We start from the raw sequence: 25,104 nt of genomic DNA, 5'->3' as shown, positions 1-25,104 counted from the left end.
GCTTTTAGACATTGCGACATGAATACAGTGATACCCTTATACTTAAAGTCGAAATCTCAATGGAAATCTATTTAATAATGCCTGAAGAAAAAAATGTGTACCCCTTTTTACGAAAATTACGAAATTTCCCACACTTATAGAGAATATAGACAAGGAATGCACAATGCTAATATATTTTTACAATTTTAAAAAATACGATAAATCAATAAAAAAACATTACACAAACTACCATGTATTTGACACACACACGCATATATACTCTTTTGTTTATTGTTTAATTTGTGAAGTCAAATTGAGAATAGATTAGTATTGTTTGTCTTTAATATTGTTTGTCTACTAGTACATATAAATATATTGTCCTTTGTCCTAAACATGTGGCGGAATTGCAGAGATAGGCCAGAAAGTGATATTTACTCGTTGCAATGCGCCTGATCGCCAGTACTATTTTTAGTGGTGGTAGAGCATATTCTAAACCCAAACGTCTGGATGAGTGGAACAGTCGTTATGAAATTGTGACTTGAATCACATGTCTAATGGTGGGTTGCGTCATTTATTTGATGATGTTGAGCTTATTCACTCATTTATAATCTAAAATCATTTTACATATATAACTAGTCAGGTCATAAGTATTGTCACACAGTAAAAACTTTTCTTTTAGAATGCTGGCCACAAAAAAGTTTATTGAATTCGAATTTCGAATTGTTCATGAAAATAAAAATGTATACTTTTAGAATTTTACTCATTTTTAAAATATGGAGTGGACGCTTAAAGAAGACCGTGTTGCAGTTATTGCGTTGCATCGTTGCGGATACGCGCCAATTCAAATTTTTAACATACTGAAAAATTTGAATATAACCAAAAGATTCGTTTATCGTCCAATCAAACGATACAATGAAGACTCTAGTGTAGATGACAGGTCAAGAAGTGGTCGCCCTCGGTCTGTTAGGACTCTAGCAGTGATAAAAGCTGTGAAGGCGCGAATTCAAAGAAATCCCAAACGTAAGCAGAAACTGTTGGCCCTTCAGATGGGGTTAAGCAGAACCACGGTGAAAAGGGTGTTAAATGAAGACTTAGGGTTTCGGGCATATCGAAGAAAAACAGGACATCGTTTGAATGCTCGTCTAATGGACCTGAGACTGAAGAGATGCCGCGCTTTGTTGAAGCGGTACGCGGGAAAAAAATATCGGGAAATATTTTTTTCGGATGAAAAAATTTTTACCGTAGCAGAGAGCTACAACAAACAAAATGATAAAGTGTACGCACACAGTAGTGAAGAAACGAGCAACCGTATTCCGCGTGTCCAACAAGGTCATTTTCCATCCTCGCTCATGGTGTGGTTGGGAGTTTCTTATTGGGGCTTAGCAGAGGTACATTTTTGTGAGAAAGGTGTAAAAACGAATGCAGTTGTGTATCAAAATACAGTCCTGACGAACCTTGTGGAAGCTGTTTCTCATACCATGTTCAATAACAGGCACTGCGTATTCCAACAAGATTCGGCTCCAGCTCATAGAGCAAAGAGCACACAAGACTGGCTGGCGGCGCGTGAAATCGACTTCATCCGGCACGAAGACTGGCCCTCCTCCAGTCCAGATTTGAATCCGTTAGATTACAAGATATGGCAACCCTTGGAGGAAAAGGCGTGCTCAAAGCCTCATCCCAATTTGGAGTCACTCAAGACATCCTTGATTAAGGCAGCCGCCGATATTGACATGGACCTCGTTCGTGCTGCGATAGACGACTGGCCGCGCAGATTGAAGGCCTGTATTCAAAATCACGGAAGTCATTTTGAATAAACTTTAGTGTCATAAGAATCTATGTTTTGTTAAGTTCATTTTGGTATATGAATAGTTACATAATGAATAAACTTGTTTCAATTATTTTACATTAAACATGTGACAGAATTTATGACCAGACTAGGTACATATATAAAAAGTTGCGTTAAAATGCAGTGAATTTTCTTTATGTTTATAACGGACGCTAATTCCTAGAAATTGTATAAATACTTTTTAATTAACACGTATTCTATTTTTACGTTATAAAACATCAAAATACCAATATCTTGCCGTAAGAAAAGGATGCAGTTTTCACAGACGACTTCATGTCCTTGTTGAAACTGTTGAAATAATTCAATGACAATGAAAAACGCGAGATCAAATCGTAAAAGTAGTAGTTAATTATTTATACGACTCGAGAACGCCGAAGAAAATACTGAATTGATTTGATTTATGTATTTGCAAAATATAAAATTTATAGAACCAAAATAGAATACGATTGCCAGCATTCATGCGAGTTCTATTTTAATTGTCTTTATCTCTGTACCAGACTACAATTTAAACAAGTTATGGGCAATAACAATCAAGAACTTGTATTCACTGAGTCCTCGCGAGCAGCCGACACAAAGATCGTAATGTACGAGGAAATTACCTAACGTTAAACAATAAAACTGTTTAAATTCACAACAACAAACTCTGCTCACATTAACAACAAGGTGACCTAGATTTTTGTAAAGACCTTTGATGGTCTATTCAGCTATTCTGCATAGGATTTCTTCCTTACACAAACCTCGTCTATCGTTAGCTGCAACTTCAAGTCATTTGCGGTAGGTATCTTCATTTACTTTCTTCCTTCCAATTATTGCTCCATGGCCGTAGTCGTCAATAGTGGATCTACTATCTTAAATATTTCTTTCCTATTTGATTCTTGTATTTCGCTTTGAAGGCAATCCTACACTGCCATTCTTCAAAGATACTGGATAGATGTTCAGGACCGGAATATCATGTGTTAAAATTAAAGGCATTGACATTCTGATAGCTGTGGACTCTGGTAGCTAATTAATATCAAAATGACCGCAAGTTCACCCGCACGTGCACAGCAAAAACAAAAAAGTAATGCCTTTGTTAACGAAGACCCATTAGCTCAATTTCATTACGTACGTGAGATTGAGAAGGTATAAAAAGCAATAATATATTAAAGTTTGGACGCTTGTTTTATGTTTTTGTTGCTGACGCTTCTATTTGATATTTTGAAGATTTCAACATACTTTAAATATGTACTAGGCGTCTTATGTTAAAATATCGACCTTAATCACTGAGACCTTAAAATTGATTTTTTCTTGTAAATGTGTTAGAAAAAACCACATCTCCAAAAATTTTCACCGATAACACTAAAGCTAACTAAGCAAATATAAATCGATAGACAAACATAGGGGGAAATATTACTTAGCATAGTAGACATTTTTTCATCGCGTATAAAACGAGGAATTATTAAAAAATTACATGTTTTTACCATACCACGACTTCGTTGCCTATACTAGTTGGGCTTCATTATTTTCAGGGCCGTCGTCTGTATAGCGCACAATAATAGACACATCTTATTCTATCAACGAACACATTCGTGATGTGTTACTTAACACATGTTAGTTTGGATAATATTTAATTTTAGAAGAAACACGTACACATGTTTAGGTAAAATAAAGTATATAGAGGTAAAGTATGTAAAATACATTAGGTTTTAAATATAACTATACATTTTTTTATGTTTTTATTTTGAGTTTCGAGTTTATTTCGAGTTTAAGTTCCGAATGCTGCGTCCTCAACTGTAGTCATAAATACGGCAGATCAGATTTTTTGCAACTTTTTTAATACCGTTTAGATATAGAGGATGAGTTTATGTAACTAATGAGCATTCCAAATAAAAGCAACAATGAGTTGGCAACAATTGCAAAAAAATCTATGAGCCATCGATGTTGATCTTAATTTTACGAATGATTCCCAAACTTTTCACCTATAGTAAAAATAGGAAACAATAGGTGGCTGAACTAATTATTCATTACCTACCAAAAAATGCTTTAATGTCTTTAATTTTTTTATTTCATCATGCAATAAAATGCGAATTTACTAATGATTGGTTGGAAAAAAGGAAAGAAAATTAAACAAAAATAAAATTAAAATAATTAAGTATATTGTCAAATGCTAGAATACAAAAAAAAATACGGAGTATAACTTAAACATTAAACTATCGAAAAACATCGAAAAAACATAGAACACAATAATTATCAGTTATCAGTCAGTTCAATCACTCAAATATATGTAAAAGTACTCTTAAGTTGCCACGTTACGCTAATCTTATATCTACCATAGTAAGTCTTTAAAATAATATTACCCGATTGTTAGTAACTGAATAGTTGAGTAGACATATTAAATTTCTGTCTTCATAATGTGACAAAAGTCATATATTTTATTATTTTTGTGCGTTCACGAGTGAACTGCACTATGCTATCGGTTATTTATGAAATTAGCCTTGACGAATTTCAATTAAACTATGTACGTGTTATGATTATACATCAAATGGAATGTGTTTTCACTGCCTGTATTTTTTCAAATAATCGAGCTTAACATGTGTTATGGCACTGAATATCGCTTATAGCAAAAGCTAAAATTTAGGAAGTTTTAAGTCTAATAATAACACAAAACACTGGCAGTCATTTTATTCTATTATTATATTAAATTTGCCTTTATTTAGGAATCGCAAATTATGCTTACAATCACGCACTAATCCTCAGACGAAAACTAGTTACATAACACTAGCTTTTAAACATGAAATTGAAACAAACAACTATCTTCCGTTTAATTATAAGTAAGAATTATTATTTGTTGTATTTAGATTCTGATAGCGATGTGTAGCCTCCATTGTGTAAAATTTTTAATTTCATAAAATGCCTAAAATTAATAGCAAGCAAGTCAGTGGAAAGTACTTAATTCAGTGCACGATTGTTACTTAAACTAATAAAAGAGTAAAACTGTACTGATTTATACTTCGAACAAACATATTTGGTCGCTGTATGCATTCTACTTAATACAAGTGAACTTATATTTAAAATTTAAATATTAAAACGATTAAAGGCTAAAAATGCAAAATGATAACGATATTATGTCATTTATAGCTTTTTATTTTATTAATATTTTGTGAATGAAGGTGTGATGTAACCAAAAACATTGTCATTAAAACTATAAAATCCGAAAGTGATGTGTTAGAATTTGTTGTGATTGGATAATTTGGGTCATTGTGGTGAAGGACTTTGAAGCTTACATTACATATCTAAAGGTTTTGCTATTATTTATGATAGTCTTTTTTTATATTATACTAGTTGACCCGGCAGACTTTGTAGTGCCCCAATCGATAAATAAAAGACCTAAACTTTTGTATAAAATAAACCTAAAACAAACAAAAGAAATCCGTCCGACGGGGGACACATCAAGGGAGAAAAAAAAATTTCATTTTTATTAAATTCCGAGCATTTACATATTTATCGACCTTTTAAACCTTCTCTGGACTTCCACAAATAATTCAAGACCAAAATTAGCCAAATCGGTCCAGCCGTTCTCGAGTTTTAGCGAGACTAACGAACAGCAATTCATTTTTATATAATATATAAATTTAAGCCATGTCTAATGTAATTTAAAGTGGAAATCAGTACTAATCAAATGCATCTTAGTAGTTTTTCCCTATCAATCAAACTGAAAAAATATTGTCCGTAAACCTATTAAGGGATCGCATTTATTATTCTAATCTAAACCTTAAGTACAACGCGATAAGTCATGTATTGATTGCTCATTGCTTTATTTGTGTTATTTATTATCTAGTTTTCTTGATAACCTAACTTGTTATGTTTGAGATCACTGTATGTAATGCAGATAAAGCACAGCTTATTTCTAAATTGAAAGAGTTTTGATCGAAATTTGCTTTTACTAGTTATCATTTATTTGCGTTGTATTGTTGTATAATTATTAATCTAAATACGGAATAAAGAAAATAGCACAGAACAGTAAACGGCAGTATATTCGTTTTTACGTAGTTCACACTGCAATTTAATTTTGTAGTATCGTAATTACAACTTTGAGGAATCTGAAATTAAGAATTATCGAACTAAGAGGTTGTGGATATTGTTTTAAAATTAGTTTCTATAAATTTTGTTACTAAAATATAAATGCTTCTTTATTTGTTCGATTATATACTTGTAACTTGTTCAATTAACATCATTTGTAATAACTAGCTTTTCCCCTACAACTATTATTTTAACACCGCAAAAAAATATTCTCAAACAACATCCACGCGGATCTCGATGCATTATAGTAAAGTGTGTCTGTTAACCAATATCTTGCGTCTTGTGAAACGTATCGGGAGGAGTTTTCGTTTCTTTTTAGCGCCCAGCTGCAAGAGCAGGTTCCTGGCTTCAGCAAGCGTCGCAGCGTCCACTCCGTCTTCTATTCCCGAGATGAATCCGCTCTCAGGACGCGACAGAGCCGGAGCGTTTGCGGGCAGAAGGGAAAACCAGCGATCTATTTTTGCACTCGATGACAACTATTAATAATCAAATAAAATGATATAATGCTAGTTGATACTAAAAATACACATTGAATATTATAATATATTTACATTTACCTCTTTATTAAAGCCTTCATAAAAAAACTTTTAAATGCTTCTTGTTCTAGTATTGTTATATAATTATTCTACTTTATTGATTGTATTCGCATAATTTACTGTACTTAAGTATTTTTACATTGTTAAAAGAATTATTAAAAAAAATGTCCGTAATTGACTTGGTATATACCCATATTATGCGTTTATGGACATAATAAAAACATTAACTTAAAGTGTGGCATGTTTGATATCACGTGACCGAAATATTATAAATAATACCTAAAATTTAGGAAATCTCGCAACACCATTTGTTTTCATTACTTACATATTACAGTAAATAGAATTTGTGAAGTTGTTATGTTTCATTCAATGTGGTGAAGTTGTTATTAAAACGAATTTTATAAAAATTCTCATTCAAAGTTCACATTTCAACCTGGTCATATAGCCGTAGAGGTCTATCCGGCTATTAATGTCGACATTCATATATTGCTACTACAGGATAGCAAATTTACATTGACCATTCCTTATTATTTTCTTTAATTGAACAATTACTTTGAAGTATTACCGAGTTAGTTAAATCATTACTAAAAAAAATTCTTAATGAAAAATAACCTTTTATTATCAATATGTTTGACCTTTGTTTGTCCTTAAATGACGCCATCGTTGGCTTTATACAAACAGATACCTTAGTCTATATTTTTATTTACTCTGTGTACGACTTAAATGTCAGTTTTGTCAGGACTTTTTGGCGGGAACGCGAGGAGTGAAGTTGTGTGGTTTATTTTATTCTCTCTATTTAGTGTTTCTTCAGGTTTAAATGTGTAATAACGGTGGTTTATTAACTGTTTAATATCTGTGAAAGTGCACAAATGTGGGAAAATGAAACAAATCCGCTGGACGTAACTTCTCGGAATCCTCCAAAAAGTCCACTGAAAAAATCTCGGTAAATGACCACCATTTTACTGAGATTATATTTCATCCCACCTCGTTTCATTTTATTTCATCCCAGTTGGTTAATGTCTCAAATTAATCATCTTCATTTCATTTCACTCCTATTATCATTTTTCATATAAATAAGAATATAAATTAAAATAAGACATGACATAAGGTCTTAGTTCCAATTGATAAAATCATTTAAAAAAAAATCAGTTTTATGATTCTATTGTTAATCGCAAAACACTTTTATAATTTCAGCTCAAAGCATGAAGGCAGTCGTGACTAACACTTTTAAGATTTATCTATCAATGCGGTAAATTATACTAACGTTTTTTTTGCTTAGATGGTTGGACGATCTGATGGCCTACCTGGTGTTAAGTGGTTACAGGACCCCATAGACATCGATAACGTAAATGCCGCCACCCACCTTAAGACATGAGTTAGCTGCCTCGGTTTTACAGTACAACGGCTGCCCCACCCTTCAAACCACATCACTACTTCACGGCATAAATAGGCAGGATGGTGGTTCCTACCCGTGCGGGCTTACAACGCGCTCTTTTTTTTTTAACGCTGGGTTATCCTTTTACGGATACCATATACAACACGCCCTACCACCAGTAATTACTCAAATTATTATTTATGCGGGCTTGATTCATGTTACATTATGCTATTCCTTCATTGTGGGAGTCATTCGTGAGCATTTATTGATTACATTATAGAGAAGTTAGTACCTGCCTGCGGGATTAGACACATTGTACTCAGTTCGTAGAAAAAATAGAAGTAATTTATTAAATTAATGGGAGCCATTGGTAGAAAGGCGAAAAGACATGGGGCAGGTTAAATTTGAAATGACTGGGTGCAACTGATAGAAGGGCGAAAGTAGTAAGTAGCATGAGATAGGTTTTTTTTTAAAAAACAACATCCCCACTTTCGTTGTGCCACTGATTATGTTATCGCATAGAAAAGCGATGACATTATCAATTTAAAAAAATACTACATTGAATATTTAAATAAGTTTCTTAAATCGGTCTATATTTTCTGAAAATAATTTAAGGCACACATTATCTTAAGTCTGAAGTCGCCGTGGCGTAAAGGATAAGACCTCCGGTGCATTCGTATGTAGCGATGCATCGGTGTTCGAATCCCCCAGGCGGGTACCAATTTTTCCAATGAAATACGTACTTAACTAATGTTCACGATTGACTTCCACGGTGAAGGAATAACATCGTGTAAAAATCAAACCCACAAAATTATAATTTGCATAATTCCTGGTGGTTGGACGTCTTGCTCCACTGGTAGATACCATCACCCTGCCTATTTCTGCGTGAAGCAGTAATGCGTTTCAGTTTGAAGGGTAGGGCAGCCGTTGTAACTACATAGACTTGAGATCTTAGAACTTATATCTCAAGATGGGAGGCGCATTTACGTTGTAGATGTCTATGGGCTCCAGTACCCACTTAGCACCAGGTGGGCCGTGAACTCGTCCACCCATCGAAGCAATATATAAAAAAACCATTGAGGCAGCCCATGTAGACCGACAGTCTTTACTTGAACATCAGTATTAACATTTTTGTAACTATGGTCTCGAGTAGCCGGTCAACTTTACCGGCCGTTAGCTCGACGGATCACCTGAACTATGTTAAAGAAAAGTATTGTTTTATATCGTAAATAAAAGATAATATAGTTATCGAGAAGCTTTTAGTCTTTTGTTGCCTCAATAGACAAATAGACCATCTTATTAAGAGCTGTTGGCGCTGTATGTGAATATCAGCATTACTCAAAAGGTTGTGTTTTATTTTTGCTGTTTATAAAATCAATAATAATTATTAATTGAAGGTAAAATTGAGAGAGTCGCTCTGGAGTAGGATAGTTTTATTGATCACACGATTACATAGCACATATTATGAATTGGAATGACATAATTAACATTCAACTATTACATTTAAAGACTATAATATTCTGCGTTAAACATTGAAATATTGATTACACGACATTGAACAAACAGTTAATTTGTAACAATATTAGTTTGAATAGTATTGTCTAAAATCTATTTGTTTATTAAACTACTCGAACCCACTTGCATCTTTTGAGTACCGTTATGAGGAACACTAATACCGTCTCAACGAAATAAAATCAAAGCATTGCCTACCTAGTTTGAAATTGTAAATAAAAAAAAATAAAAACATTTATTAAAAGACACCATGAAAAGTCAAATTTTGATTTTACTCAACATCTTTTAAAAGGTAGTTAACAGTAATTCTTAATCTTCACGAACCTATTTCTAAGGTTTATTAAACATCAAAAATCTGATAACAATTACTAAATATTTGCTTTAGATATAAATTCAGAATTACGATTTTTCTAAGATCTATTTCACCTTAAATAATGAGATAAAATTGTATACTGCGGCTTTATAAACACCAATAGCAATGACGTAGAACTTAATGTACTTTAATCAAATTTTTTTGACTAATACTGTTGAAGCATCAAATAACTATTATCTTTTTAATAGATTGTAAACTACACACAAGAGCTATGTATAACGTCAGAGAAAATTACAATACATTTCGTATTTATGAATAGTCCCACATCAAGTCAGTTTAACATCAAACAAAATACGATAATCCTATCAAACGGTGCTTACGTTCCCTTTGTGAATATATTTGTTTCTCTGAGGCCAATGATCTGACTATTCGAGAGTGAAGTTTGGAATTAATATGTATCAAGTATTTTTCTACTAAACATATTTGTATAGACAAATAATGGTACGTTGAATTGGCATTGATTTTTTCACAGGAGATTGACTGCAGGTAGCCATGAGGAATAATGTATCAGTGCTTTTTAACAATTACTAGGTGTTATATTTAACACTAGCCTACTGACAGTTTTTGTATACGTATTCGTAACGTAATAGGTCAAATTGATCAGTAATAAAAAAAAATATAGATTTTATTATTCAATTATCCAATTCTTGAATATAGTGTTTTCTTTAAAAAAAAAGACTAGAAGTATTATATAGTATTATACGATATATAGTATGACAACGGTATTTAAACGTTGAAGTGTGTAAATTTTACAAAAGCCTAAAAGCGGTCAAGTTGGCCCGTACTAATAGATTCAGTGTAAAATAAATTGAAATTTAAATAATAAATTGTACTATTCTTGAGATTCTTGAGATTTAATTGAGGTAACTCTACGGTACAAACTGATCAGCGCCAAGATTAAAAAACTTTGGTACGTTCTAAATTTCCGTTTCTAGATCGGAACGGAAACAGTTTTGGAAACAGCGTTGTTTTAAATAAAATCTTTGGTTATTTTGGCACAATCCAGCGAAGTTACTCCGTACTCCATAAATGTTACTCCGTAAACAACATACTATATTAAGGTAAGCATAATGTTGTAGTTTGGCTTCAAGTGAGACTTATGTGTAAAATATAATGAAGTAGGCAAATGTACCTACCGTCTATGCGTAATATGGAATGTTTATACGTAGTTGTTGATAGATTTGTTTTTTTTTCTCTCTAAACAATTAAGCTATGCTGTAAATTATTACTTTAATCAAATAATGTGTACTAAATTCAATTATGACAAAATATAAATTGTTTAATTGACAAAATCAAAATTGTTTGAAAAATGCGGTTTTCAAAATGAACAATTTATTAGTAGCAGCTAATAAAACAAAAACAATAAAATTGACGATTTTGAAAATATCACGTGTTTAATACGAATTATTCGACAAAATTCTATCTAATTTTTTTAGTTCATTGCCACCGATTCTGAGCCACATAATAAGAATATGTTCAAAACTCAAATCCCTAGCTTATTAGGAATTTGAATTATAATGATTCCACTCGAGTCTACTGGACAACGAATAAAAATGTTTATAGCCGAATCACATGACATATGTCCCACTTGAAATGTATCCTGTACTATTGTTGCTTTTATTGATTTTTTCTTATTATTATTTTATTACGTCTAGATTTTTTGGATCACACAAACATATTTCATCTAACATTTAAGAGTAAACGACTAGTTTCGCATAAATTCGTTATTCGATTTTTATAGCTGGTCGTAGCATTAAATACCACCGTGGGTTGCATTTCGTACTATATGGGCCATAAAAGTAGAACCTATTTTTAGTGGCGATATGATAAGGATATGCTCTTCGGTCGTCTCACTCATAACTATGTGTTAAATACATACATTAGACTTTTGCATCCCAGACTAGAGCTACGAATGATATGTAAATAAAATTCTATCTAACTAATCGAATTAATACCGAATAATTGTAACTAAGATAGGTATTGGCACCTTTAAATCTTAAATTAAAAAAAAAACCCTACGATTAAAGTTCATAAATTTTTCAGTAATAAAATATAGGCGTATAAACTTTACGCTAAATTTACAATCCTCGTGTATTCTTTCAGAGATGAAACACAAAGACTCGGTGTTAAATTTATGAATGCCCAAGATTTCGTTTATTTGGTGGTGTGGCGCGTCCACTGGGAACGTAGAGCAGTCATCATTTCACTGCGGTTTGGGACCTTCTCGCTGGTAGTGCGAGTTATAGGAGCAGCAGGCGCTAGTAACTCAACTTGTCCCGGAACTTTCAGCGTATGCCCTGATGTAGACGGAGATTCTACAGGGTGAATTTCCGCAACATCAGACGTGCTCTCTGACGGACTGACCGGCACAATTAACCTCAGTTTTCCATCATCCCCGGTAGCCGCCAAAGTTCCGTTATGAGACAGTGGCATTATGAATGGTATACCGTCATCAGAGCTGAATTCATCGGGGCTAGAATCTTTGGAAGTTGTTGCTTGGCTGTTACTGTACAAGGAATTTTCGGAATGTCCCAAACTCATAGCCTGAGCCATAGCTCCAAGTTCGTCCGTAGAGTTGCATTGATCTTTGTACGTCCTGTGGTTCATCAAGCTTGCCAGATCAGAGTTGCTGTAGTGATTGGTCAGCGGCGGAATGTTTGGAAAAGCGTTAGAGTTCTGATAAAATTGTTGATTTGCATTAAAAGTTGGCTTCTGATCGTTGTTGTTGTTGTTGTTGTTGGAGAAACCACCCATGTCTTGGAATTTAGAGATAAGATAGTTTTGTATCTGATCATTTGTCATGGTTCCGAAGCACGGAGCCGAAGTGGGTCCGTTAGTGAGTTCGGACGTTGGAGTGACACAAAAAGGTGAAAATTTCATATTGTTGTTCTCGACGTTCTGAGACACTTTGGTTTGGGAAAATAAGTTAATAAGTGCTTCGGTGCTCAGTTGTTGTTGACTGCCTTTCGGTGAAATTTGTGATTGTGTAGCTTCGTTTATCCCCTCGGCTTGCGTCTGTTCTCAGCAGCATTAACAAACAAATTTAATTTTAAAATTACATTTTTCTAAACAAAAGCCTTTTTCACGTTACAAAGCAAAACACAAATTCATATTTGCTAGAGTAAATGTTAGCAAGCATGCTACCATTCATGATGTCTAATGAAATGGACATGTCTTATTATGTTTGCAATCTTATTTCATTCAGAAAGATGACGTGAAACTACTTAAGGGAAAATGTTTATTTTAAGGGTTATTAATGTTTCAAAGAGAATGAAGAGATGATTTATTTTGCGGTTTACCGCTACAGTTTCAATCTACAACTTATAAATCAAATTTGAGACTCAGGAAACTGAATATTGTTATTCAACGGAGAAAAGCTTTTCAGAGGTACACACACAAAGGTGTAGTAGATTCAGTAATTCATGTATCTATTTATGTTATAATATACATGTACATCTAACATCTTTTTACTAAGATTTTAGATTTGCTTTTAGAAGATGTTTTGCATTAAACTTCAGTTTTAGTTTAACTGTGTTATTCAGAGTAAGTAGTGATTCTAATTACAGCTTTAACTCAATAAGTAACCCATTATATAACCAATTTTCTGTTAAGTAAATGGCTGTAGGAAGTATTTGATTTATTTAAGTCTAAAATGTTTGCCTTTAGTAATAACTAAACGGATACAGGGGATAAAGAAATCGTTCCCAAAAACAAAAGTAATGCTCATTATTTCATAAGCGATAGCATTGAAAACAGCGCAATCAATAAATTGGATATTTTACAAATGTTAACTTACTAAATGTAGTATATTTTAAAATTTACTGAAGCGCTGAAATTACACAAACCTTCTACACGAAATCTGAAGTTACAAAATAATAAGTATAGCCTACAAACTGTAATATAGTTCACAGAATGCTGAACTATGTTATTGTACTTTCGTTTTCGGGGACAGTTCTGTAATAACCTGCTCAATGATTGCATATTCACAGGCAAATTAGAAGCACAATAAAACATAAAACTTAAAATTAACGTATGCACGTAAATAATAAACATTAAAAAATTTAAGAATATAACTAAGCAACACAACTAGTACAAAAAAAATAATAAGCAAAACAGTTTTTTTTTTTCACAATATTATTATGTAATGTGAACTTAGTACGTAATTTACGATTTTGTGATATCAAGCATGCCGTTTAAATTGCAAATAACACAAACAATTTAATATGTGCATATAAGTAAAGGAGTTACACATTAAAAAAAAAAATCCGTTCAAAAATAAAACAGATCTACAAGATGAGTATTTGGAAGCTGAATAAAAAGGTAAAATCTTAGAACACAAATAAAAAATTAAATCCTATGAGATTTTCGAGTGCATCAAACACCTACGTGAACCTATAAAATCGGTAGTTAATAAAAATAAAATTTAAAAAATTCACTTTGCAAATTTACTTTAATGAAAATTATTAAAAATTAGTTCCACAGAAAGATTTTCAAAATCTCATGTGATTCAAGTACATAAATGAAATGAAATGATTTTATTATTTAAAAGAAATCGTACCTGAGGTAAGAGCGTCAGTTGTTGCGCGTTGATTGGACGCGAGGAGCCTTTCTCGCGTTCTTGCAGGTGAGCCACCAGTGCAGAGATGTGCTCAAGCAACTCCTTGTTGTGAACTAAGAGCTGATGAGTACGAGCCTGGAATACAATGTCAAGTATTCAATATTGACAACAGAAAGTTCATTGTTAATATGTATAAGGAAACGGCCTCAAGAATGGTAATATGTTTTTGAAAATGCATGGGTACATAATCAAAGACTTGTTCAAAATACCTGAAGAACTTAGGAAAATGAGTGATTGAAGAAATTATGAACGTAATTTGAAATTTCTAAATTAAGTAATCCACCATTAATAACAAGTTATTTTTTTTTAAATAAGGGAATAGTTATGAATCTTTAAACAAAAAATTAAGACTTTAATACGTTTTTTATTAATATTGTATGTAATTCTTTGAAAGTGAAATAAAAAATCAAACATAGTAGGTTAAAATTTATGGCATAGGCAAATAGAGTCGTTTACTTTTTGTATTTTTTCTACGACTGTGGCCATTGTCAGCCGTAATTATAACTACTTTCGGAGTATAAACGCAATATATATTATTTCGGAAGATTCGAATATATTTTATAAACGAGTTTACAATTAGATTAAACGTTATTTCATTTCACTGTCTTTGGTTGTATTTATATATTTGAATCTGAAAATTGTGAAGGAATGTTTGTTTAAGCATTACATAATTAAAATAAAGAAGCCTCCATTTTTTTTTTCGGGCATTGTGGAATCTTGTATCGATTTATAATTTTTAGCATCATCCAAATTGCACTATCGGCTTTAGATATAAAATCATAATAAATATTTTTTTTAAGATTTCATTTATCAAAAAGTCAATAGTTATTAAAATCATGCTCTTCACGAGCTATTTTATAGGATTACTAATCATTATAAAATAACTAGACATAGTTCTGGTGAGGTGAAAATTTAATTTTGAATAAAATTAATAACATCGCTCCCGAGATTATAATCATGTTAATTTTGTTTGAACGAACGCGCATCTAATGCATTTGACGTTGGTAATCAAAACACGAACTAATGTGATGAAAAATAAATTACGGGATATTTTGAATTGGAAATTGGCATGAATCTAGAGAAATATTCTGAAACACATGTTTCATAGTTTCAATTTAACATCAGATATCATATAAAGCAAATATCATTTTAATGTGACCACAGCTCTAACCGCACGATAAATGCCAAAAATAATCAATAACTGAAACAAATGAGGACTACTCCCGACAAATATAAATCCGTACTTTCATCAAATATTTTAATAACATCATGCGATCGTTTGAAAGAAGTAAAATTCAAATTGATAACATTGCAATAATGCTATTACAATTCTGATTTCGATTCTGATATATAAATGTAATATGTATAATATAAATACGCAAACAAAATGCTTGACTGTGTGGTTATTTTCGATCTACAAATAGATCTTCTATAATAACAATTCAACCGATTTATGTATACATTTTGGTGACTTTAGAGCTAGTAAATGTATTCAGGAAGTCATCTGTTTCAATAAACTCTTGTATTGTCGCCAAAATACGGCATGTTCCAACAATATGCCTGTTTAAATTTTATAGAATTTTTGAGGATTTATTTATAACGGGTCTCGAAATCACATGCCACTAAAATTTAATATTAAACATAAAAATTGCGCTTCCTCAATGTTTGGGAGGTACACTTTCCTCAATAATTAATGGAATCATTACAAGTACGGATACTGTACAGTTTTTTTTATTGCCTTTGTCGGCAGATGAGCATACGGCCCACCTGATGGTAAGTGGTGACCGTCGCTCATGAACCTCAGCAATACCAGAGGCAGAGCCAAGTCACTGTCTACCATTAAGTACTCTCCGCGAGCCTCGTTTGAAGAAGGACATATCATAGCGCTCGAAAAACACCATGGAGGGGAGTTTATTCCAAAGCCGGATGGTACGTGGCAAAAAAGATCTTTGGAAACGCACTGCCGATGAACGCAGCGGTTCCAGATAATATGGATGAACTCCGATCCGATGGCGGGAGGTGCAAAGATAAAAAAGAGATGAGGGGATCATCTCGAAAAATTCCTCAGAGCGTTCCCCATGGAACATGCGGTATAAAACACACAGTGAGAACTTTATGAAATTAAGTCTTGAAATTACCGTAAATACTTCAAGTTTTTCATAATTTATTTGTCATTAGTGAGCCGTTATAGGTTTATCTATATATTAATACGTGCATATAAAGCAAAAACTTTGTACCCCTTTTTACGAAAATTGCACGGACGGAGGAGTATGAAATTTCTCACACTTATAGAGAATATAGAGGAGTGCACAATGCTAATTTTTTTTTTAAATAATGCATAAAAGATACTTTAAATCAATAAAGAAAACATTACACACGCTACCATGTATTTGACACAACCCATACATAAAAATATACTCTTTATTTACTGTCAATTGAGAAACTTTTGTTTTGTTTAAAGTGTGTGGTCGAATTGAAAATAGATTAATATTGTTTGTCTTTAATATTATTGATCTATAGAGTAGTTTTGGCGAATACTGTGATTATATTATCGAAATATAATAGTGTTTGACAATAGAACCATAATAATGTTTAAACTTGTAATTTCAATTAATTATAGTTGTTCACGACGTTCAGGGCGAGAGAGGGAACGGGGGAAGGCAGCGGGAGGAGGATGCGCCCGCGGCCTAAGATTCGTATTCGTCGACCAGCCGTGACACGCGTCAATATTTATTTGTCAATATAATGTAGTATTTTGCAAGTAATTAAATAAAACGATTAAAATTAACTGTCATGCGTGGCTTCTTCTTCAACATCGTCATGAACAATAGTCGAATCTCGACTACTGCGGGGCCACTATTTAGTATAAGTTCGTCTTACCTGAGCTTCGCAGCGAGCAGCCTGTTCGGCGGCGAGTTGATCACGTAGCAACAATAGTTGAGCCACAGCCGCCCGTGTCTGTTGGGCTTGTTGCTCGAGACGTTCGCGCAACAGTTGCAGTTGATGTTGCGCACTGAGCGGAGTCGCGGACTCGCCAACGACGTCCGCGTCAGGTATGTCCACTTTAGTCACGCATTCCGGTAAATCTGGCAGATTTATTCCCGGTGTTGGAACGATTCGCTGAAACATGTTTATTCTGTTAGAATTCATTGGGTTCTAATTAACGTTCATAATGATTAAATGTTTTGCGTTTTGGTACGTTGATTTGTAATTTGTGTAGGTCGGTACGTTATGTTTACTTAAAACGAGCCAAGCTAATGGCTAGTGTACATATTTGATTTAAAATTATATCTAAGCACGCGGATCAGGACTTATAGCACTATTGCGTACTTGTAAGAGTTTACATACTACTAATACCGAAAACTTTAGTGGGCGTCAAAAAAATTGTTAACATATGAATATTGTATTACTATTGCTTCAAATTCAAAACTAGGGAGACTTTACTTTGTTTTAATAGGATAATGTTTAAGTTACTTTGTTTACGTGTTAAACATGTTTGATAACTCCCTCTTTACACGTAAACATGGAACGTAACATGAAACACCGTGGGTTGAGTTTAGTTCAATAAAGTCCCCTGACGCCGACCCAAAATTAATACGAAATTAAAAAATACTAAAATTTTAATACACGTAGAGACTTTGAAAACCAGAACCAAAGTAAATACAAAGGATTACGTTCTGTGAACCATAAACGATTGATATAACAACCTTTAATATAAACTGAGATTGAATAAAAATGAAATTAATGTATGTAGGTACGTATCCAATCAAAAAGATCTACACATTTAGCTATTAGGCCGTGTAATGTTAAATTTAGTGACGTCTTAATTCACATTCAGACGTTTATTTTTACGTTTGTAGTTTTGTTAATAGTATACGTGTTTGATTTACTACTCGACTGTTATACAGCTTGCACGGTGTATACATTTCGTGTCTAGAATTTAGGAGGTGCTGACAGATAGACAGACGGACTCCGGCTTGTTGTATGTAAATATGGACCGTTTACGGATTGCAGCCAATTACGCTGCACTTGAAGTGCCTACTGTAAATAAATATGGCTCATATCACAACGTTTAGTCAATCACAAGCGTTGCAAATGTTTTTTTTTTTTTTACAAGATTAAGGCTTGTTTTTAGCTTTCGAATATTTTCCGAAGAGATTAGATATTTCTTTACTGGTTTAAAATTAAAAATTAAAGTGTTCTCCTATGTTTTAATTTAATTGAAGGTGTGTATGCATACCGTTAACTTAATTGTAAGGGAACTTTGTCGCTCATGGATATAACCAGAGCTATATACTAAAATACTGTAACTAAAATGTTCGATCACCAGTAAAATGTCCAGTAAAAGCATTTCCTTGACTGACATTTAAGTTTTCTAATATCACGATTATCTTTTTATAGTTTATTCTAAACTCCAAATCCTATAAATTGCGAGACGACTTTAATCCTTTGTTTATTGTAGTTTTAATTATAGGTTTTGTTTAATACTCTTTATATAATGAATATATATATATATACTTATAATTCATTATACTCATTTCATTAATTCAAATTACATGAATTCAATTTCTAAAATGAGTATTTCAGTAATTTATTCGCATTCGCATTCGTATTGTTCTTATTGGCATTTCAGGGAAAGTTGTATATACTTAACTGTAGTTTAGGAATTTCAACAAATCAATCGCTCATGACAATTCATTAAATCTTTGCTAGAGACTGACTGTTTCAAAACATTTTCTGTCGTACAAAAATCGATTTATCTTTAAGTTTGTTTACACGACATGTCCTATATTTCTCTTTGTGATAACAAGCAGTCCCGAACGTAATTAAAGCTGCTCCATCTATAAACATTGAATATACTCGTATATACAAGAAATCTGGAAACTCGCAACATTTAAATTTGTTACAATCAAATAAACTATACAGCAGCTACGCCACTGTTTTTAAAATACGCGACTTAATGTCGTGACGCATGTATTCATTTAAATTTTAATTAAATTTCAATCTATTTCTAAAGCAAAAGTAAATAAATAGTGTCCATTACAAAATACTAAGTAATTAACCGAAACTTTTAAAGCTACTGAATTAGCATAAAGAAATGTGTTAATTTAGTTGAATTGTTTAATTGAATTTTCAAGCAGAGCAAGTGTCAAACCTAAATTTATATGAAATACTATAGTTTTTGTAGAAATATCAGAATTTCGGATAGTCCAAAATCTGATTTAGATCAATTTTCTGATAAATGTGTACACTTTCCAAGGTATGAGAAATATTATTTAAAATAAAATGCTAACCGGAACTGTAACTATTTTTCTGGCAACATTTTGAAGCAATAAAGAGGAAGAAGAAATTAGTAGATTGTGACTATTTTTACTTTATTTCTATTAAGATCATAGAGAAAATAAATCTGAGTAATCTAAGATAAATATGTAATCCTCTTACTGTTCAAAGAATTTGACAGAAGCGCCATAAGCTGTATTCAGCTAATTTGAGGCAGAATTCAATACAAATAGTATTAAGCCTTTTACAAAACGTATCATACCAACTTCAAAGGTCACTTAAAATCAAGAGAACATAATAGTGAAATACTACAGATATACTTATTCACTTGCCCTCAAAATTATTCAGTTGGAACCTCTCGATAAAAAAATCCCAAAAAAATAAATTTGTTTTATAAATTTAAAACCAATATATTTCAGCTACCGCTATTTTAAGTTAAGTATGTGTAAACTCTTAAAACAGGTTAAGTTAGTGACTAACCTAAATAATCTCCTAAAATACTTACTAGCGAATTCGTAAGATGCTAGTATACAAAGAATGCTGATTCCTATGCTAACAACCTAATAATTATGCGATTATACACAATCCACTTAACGCCTGCTTCTCTTTCTATCTTCGCTTATATAAAAAGAAAATTTATTGGATTCTCGCTTCAATTACGTATTCACGTCAGTAGACACTGCGAACGCATTTGAGAACTTCGGCAGATAGCACGGAATCCAAGACATTGGTATGCCGATACTATTATTATGGTTTTGATTTATGGAATGCTCCTCGGAATCGACGCGGGAGAGCGATAACTGTGAGTACTCGAGACTATTTTCAGTGCGGATAATATAATAATGCAACTATTTTTATCTTATCTTTTGGTATGCTGACTACTATTAAACAAAAGTCGAATAATTCACGGGTAAATGTTACGTTGTGGCCGTAAACATTGTAGATGTAAGTGAAAAACGTAATTTTGTACTATGTAATTTATAGATAAATAATTCACGTGCATGGAACATGAAATATTCTAAAGTTTACTTTTTTTTATCTAAAAGTATATTCTTAAAATAATTAGGTGCTGATTGAATTAGCAAACATAAATAAAATGTTCCGTTGAACATACATGTAATAGAGCAGGTTTGGTTGTAGCGTTTCGAATAGTTTTTAATGTCGGATGGAAATGGAGAGACTACACCACGACCCAATTTAATCAGTCACTGGAGCGTGAATGTCGCTGCTCCCTTTGAGACGTGTGACTGAAGTCTTAATTGTATTGTAACAGTGAATACTCGACCTAACTACTTTACCTAGTGCATTACTGCTTTATGACAGATATACCGACAGTTACACCAGACTTTTACTGGTGGTACTCTTGAGTCCGCACTATACTACCACCCTGCCTATTTCTGCCGTGAAGCAGTAATGCGTTTCGGTTTGAAGGGTGGGGCAGCCGTTGTAACTATACTGAGACCTTAAAACTTATATCTCAAGGTGGGTGGCGCATTTACGTTGTAGATGTCTATTGGCTCCAGTAACCACTTAATACCAGGTGGGCTGTGAGCTCGTACCCTATTTTAGTAATTAAAAAAAAACTCCTGAAGATAGACAATATGCGACAATAGAAGTCGGAGGCGGAGCCAGTATTTTCTCTATATTTGGGATCTGGATGTATAATACTTATTCTTGTAGGGTTAAGTATTTTCGATATTTATAACGTAAAAAAAAATTTTAGTTCGGCCTTGTACATAGTATGAAATAAAATATGCAATTTTTGAACTTTTTTTTTTAAAAAGTTTTGTAAGTAAAAATTTTTGAACTTTTTTTTTATTGCTTAGATGGGTGGACGAGCTCACAGCCCACCTGGTGTTAAGTGGTTACTGGAGCCCATAGACATCCACAACGTAAATGCGCCACCCACCTTGAGATATAAGTTCTAAGGTCTCAAGTAAGTTACAACGGCTGCCCCACCCTTCAAACCGAAACGCATTACTACTTCACGGCAGAAATAGGCAGGGTGGTGGTACCTACCCGCGCGGACTCACAAGAGGTCCTACCACCAGTAATTACGCAAATTATAATTTTTGCGGGTTTGATTTTTATTATACGATGTTATTCCTTCACCGTGGAAATCAATCGTGAACATTTGTTGAGTACGTATTTCATTAGAAAAATTGGTACCCGCCTGAGATTCGAACATCGGGTGCATCGCTCAAAACGAATGCACCGGATGTCTTATCCCTTAGGCCACGACGACTTCAACTGGTTCTCTATGGCTTACGTTAGTTTATACAGGATGTTGTTTCTGCACCGTAAATGTTCATAAACAGAATTAGAATACAACTTTCCACATCTAACACTGAGAATCAGTAGCTGCCAGGATTACTAGGATAATTAACCGACCTATTCATTTATTTAATAGGGCTACGAGTGTCAAACTGTCAGAATTTATGTCAGTTTTGAAGAAGCACAATTATTTAACCGAATACTATTAAACATTACAAGCAAACGAAAGCGAGGGAGTCAAGATAATACACCACCGCAGTAAAATGTGACTCGTCGTAAATCTCCTATGTCCATTTAATAGATTAATTGTCGGGAGCAATATTCACATGAAGATATTGTTCAAATCCGTTTTAAAAGAGGAGAAGTCAGAGAAGAGAGATTCTTAATAAACACAAAATTAAATCAGAAGCGAGACTATAATGTGATATAACTGATTAACAATCCTAACACTCTTATTTAAGGTATGAAGTAAACAATTCTAAACTGTTATTTACTAAGAATCTTTATACACGTGTAGCTGGTAAAAAAGGATGATTGCACGGTAATTATACCAAACTCGAAGAACGAGTATACTATAAAAATATATTATTTTACTACCGGAGACGCAAATGAACTCACAAATTATCAAGCATTGAGCCGATACCGGATTCAATAGATATCACAGGTTGTCGTCGGAATCAGTAGAAATTATAATATCATCTCTTAATCTTTGTGGAAGAATAGTGTTTTTTAAATTGCTTAGATGGTTGGACTAGCTCACAGCCCACCTGGTGCTAAGTGGTTACTGGAGCCCACGGACTCACAAGCGGTCCTACTACCAAACGTGTTGTTAAAACAGCTGACTTCTTCGACCACAAGCGCTTAGAAATAGATAGAAATACGTAATAGTTCACAAGAGACCCTGCGTCTACGAAGCAGTATCCTCGTAAAATCCTTAAAGCGCGTATTCATTATTTCTGGTAATGTCGTTATACATGATTTTCTGAATCTTGTCCTGAAAACGCACTCCCCACGTTTTGTTCTGCTAACCAAACATTTACCTGAGGAGAACGTTTTCCCTCCTTCCTAGGTGGTGGCGGTAGGAGATCCAATGTTTTGGGACGAGTCGGTTCCTCTTTCCCTCCAACAGTTCCTTCTTCAACCACGACCTTCGACGTAGAAGCAGCACCAGACTCACATTCTGACGGTCCTTCTGTTGGCAATTTTTTATTAGCTTTTATTTATTCATGATGGTGATGACTTATAGATTAAAAGACTCGAACTGATCAAGAACGACACGAGTGCTATTTTTTTTAACGCATAAAAAGATCGCAATCGTAATGTGGCATAGCTAAGTGCTTACATTGGTGACCACAGTGATAAATAATAAAAGATTAGAGTATAGCAAAATGGTAATAAAATACATGTCGGCGACAGAAATGGAAATGTCGCTGGTTTGTAAGAAAAAATGTCACAGGTATCTAATCAGAGAACGAGAGGGAGATAGAGTTAGAGATGGTAAGGGAGGAAGAGAAATAGATAGGGAGAGAGAGAGAGAGATAGAGATAGAGAGAAAAGGAGATAGGGGCAAAGAGATAAATAATTTTAATAGCTGTAAGGAGTGTTTTCAATTTCAAGTACCCACATAACGACATTTGTGAAATATGTGTCACGCGTTCTGGGATTCGCCCAAAATCACAGAATAATCCCAAAAAAAAAACGAAATCTAATATGCACATGGCTCTTTTTGTAATCGCTTCTTTATTTTTTTTCGTTTGTTTGCTTACTCGTATATCATTAATAGAGGGACATATTTTAGTAAGTATTTTCAAATTCTTAAGTCTTATTTTAAAACAAAAAGCATTTCATATTGCTTATTACATTAAGTTTATTTCGTGAACTAAGAAGAATACGTCGATCCGTTATTTTTCTTGAAATACATACTTCGTTAGTTTGTTATGATTTTTTAGTGCTGAAATCCGTAAACAAAAAACGTTTACTTCACGTTCATAGATCCAGTGTGAAAAATTGAGACAAACAATATGGAAGGAAATACGTTATACTATAATGCTTATATTTGGACTTCAATATTTAAATGATCTCACGGCGCCCGCAATGTGCTGCTCGCCTTTAGGTATTATATCGTCACTGCAAAACTGAGGCTGACTGACTAATCCGCTTTGCGAAACGTGGTCGAGAGAGATGGATATTTTACTGTACTAGAGATATTTTATTGTACTGCTTGCAAAAAGCAACTTGAACTGTTTGAACGTACACTCAGATGATTCATGTCTGTTATAGCTTATTGATAAATGTTTTATTATTATTATTATTTTATTAATACCAATATATTCAACATTGCACGAGGCTCTGGATGAATTTTAAAGCGACCAAGTTAGCCCGTGAGTCTGGTCGGTCGTAACGGGGAAAAGGATTAAATAATAAATTAGTGTAAACGAAGGTAAAGTCGTCGCGATTATACTAGTAGCACCAGCTGTGTTACATGATGCGGATGTCATAAAGCGATACATAAAAGCTAATTATAAAACACCCACATGAGAAGCGAAAAAAGAAAACCCGCTTTGTGCCAATGGCGGATCCAGGGGGGGGGTGTCATGGGGGTCATGACCACCCCCTGAGCTGGTTCCAGGACTTAGGTGGACCACTAATTGAATATAATGATTTTATTTATATATTTTGTCACCATACAGATTTTATGTAACTACATACTTTCAATATTTAATTAATTTAATATAATATAATAACTTTGTATAATGGCAAACGTTTGGGAACGAACGCATCTAAATTTGACTATGTGACCCCCTCCTGCCGCCAAAGCTGGATCCGCCCTTGCTTGTGCCACATAAAATGCCGACTTTGTGTAAACAGCTCTTTGACTATCTACCTCACTAGGGGTGGGTGGGGTGTATCGTAAAGCGCACGCTCGTGCTGGTTCACCACCGTTTCCACCATTTCTGCCGCGAATTTTACTACGCATACTTCGACCTCATGTGTCGAGGCGTGTGGTAGCGTTCACATTTTAATATCAATGGACCACTGTAACCATTAGACGCCTGGTGAGGGGTTTGCTCGTATGTCCATTTGAAGGTAATTTTTTTTGGTTGTATCTGTAATTTAAATTTTCAGAAGGCCTTTTTAAGAGGCTATATATTAAAATAGTTATTAGCATCTCGCTATATTGTACTTTTTTTTTTTTTCGAACAGTAATATAGTGTTTCAGATTATTGGAAGCAAATTAAAAAGTAATGAACC

At 33.5% G+C, this 25,104-nt stretch overlaps 1 protein-coding gene across 4 annotated transcripts in view; it reads right to left on the bottom strand.

Moving 5' to 3' along the window:
- Positions 1-3,938: 3,938 nt before the first annotated feature.
- Positions 3,939-25,104, bottom strand: part of LOC114244516 (carboxyl-terminal PDZ ligand of neuronal nitric oxide synthase protein) — a 175,708-nt gene continuing 154,542 nt past the window's right edge. For 2 of the 4 annotated variants that reach the window (XM_028176358.2, XM_028176357.2), the window contains 4 exons: positions 22,893-23,044; positions 17,179-17,418; positions 14,239-14,373; positions 9,212-12,695 (listed from right to left, as the gene is read on the bottom strand). In XM_028176358.2, coding sequence (XP_028032159.2) covers positions 11,835-12,695; positions 14,239-14,373; positions 17,179-17,418; positions 22,893-23,044 — 1,388 coding nt within the window. In that variant the 3' untranslated portion in view covers positions 9,212-11,834. Of the gene's footprint in view, positions 6,361-9,211; positions 12,696-14,238; positions 14,374-17,178; positions 17,419-22,892; positions 23,045-25,104 lie in introns of those variants that run through there. The other 2 variants (XM_028176359.2, XM_089728567.1) reach the window with 2 other exon arrangements.

The sequence above is a fragment of the Bombyx mandarina genome, chromosome 01 (genome assembly GCF_030267445.1).
Source record: "Bombyx mandarina strain Sakado chromosome 01, ASM3026744v2".
NCBI classification, from domain to species: Eukaryota; Metazoa; Arthropoda; class Insecta; order Lepidoptera; family Bombycidae; genus Bombyx; species Bombyx mandarina.
Note: the sequence above shows the minus strand (reverse complement) of the source record. Positions and strands in the feature narration are given on the sequence as shown.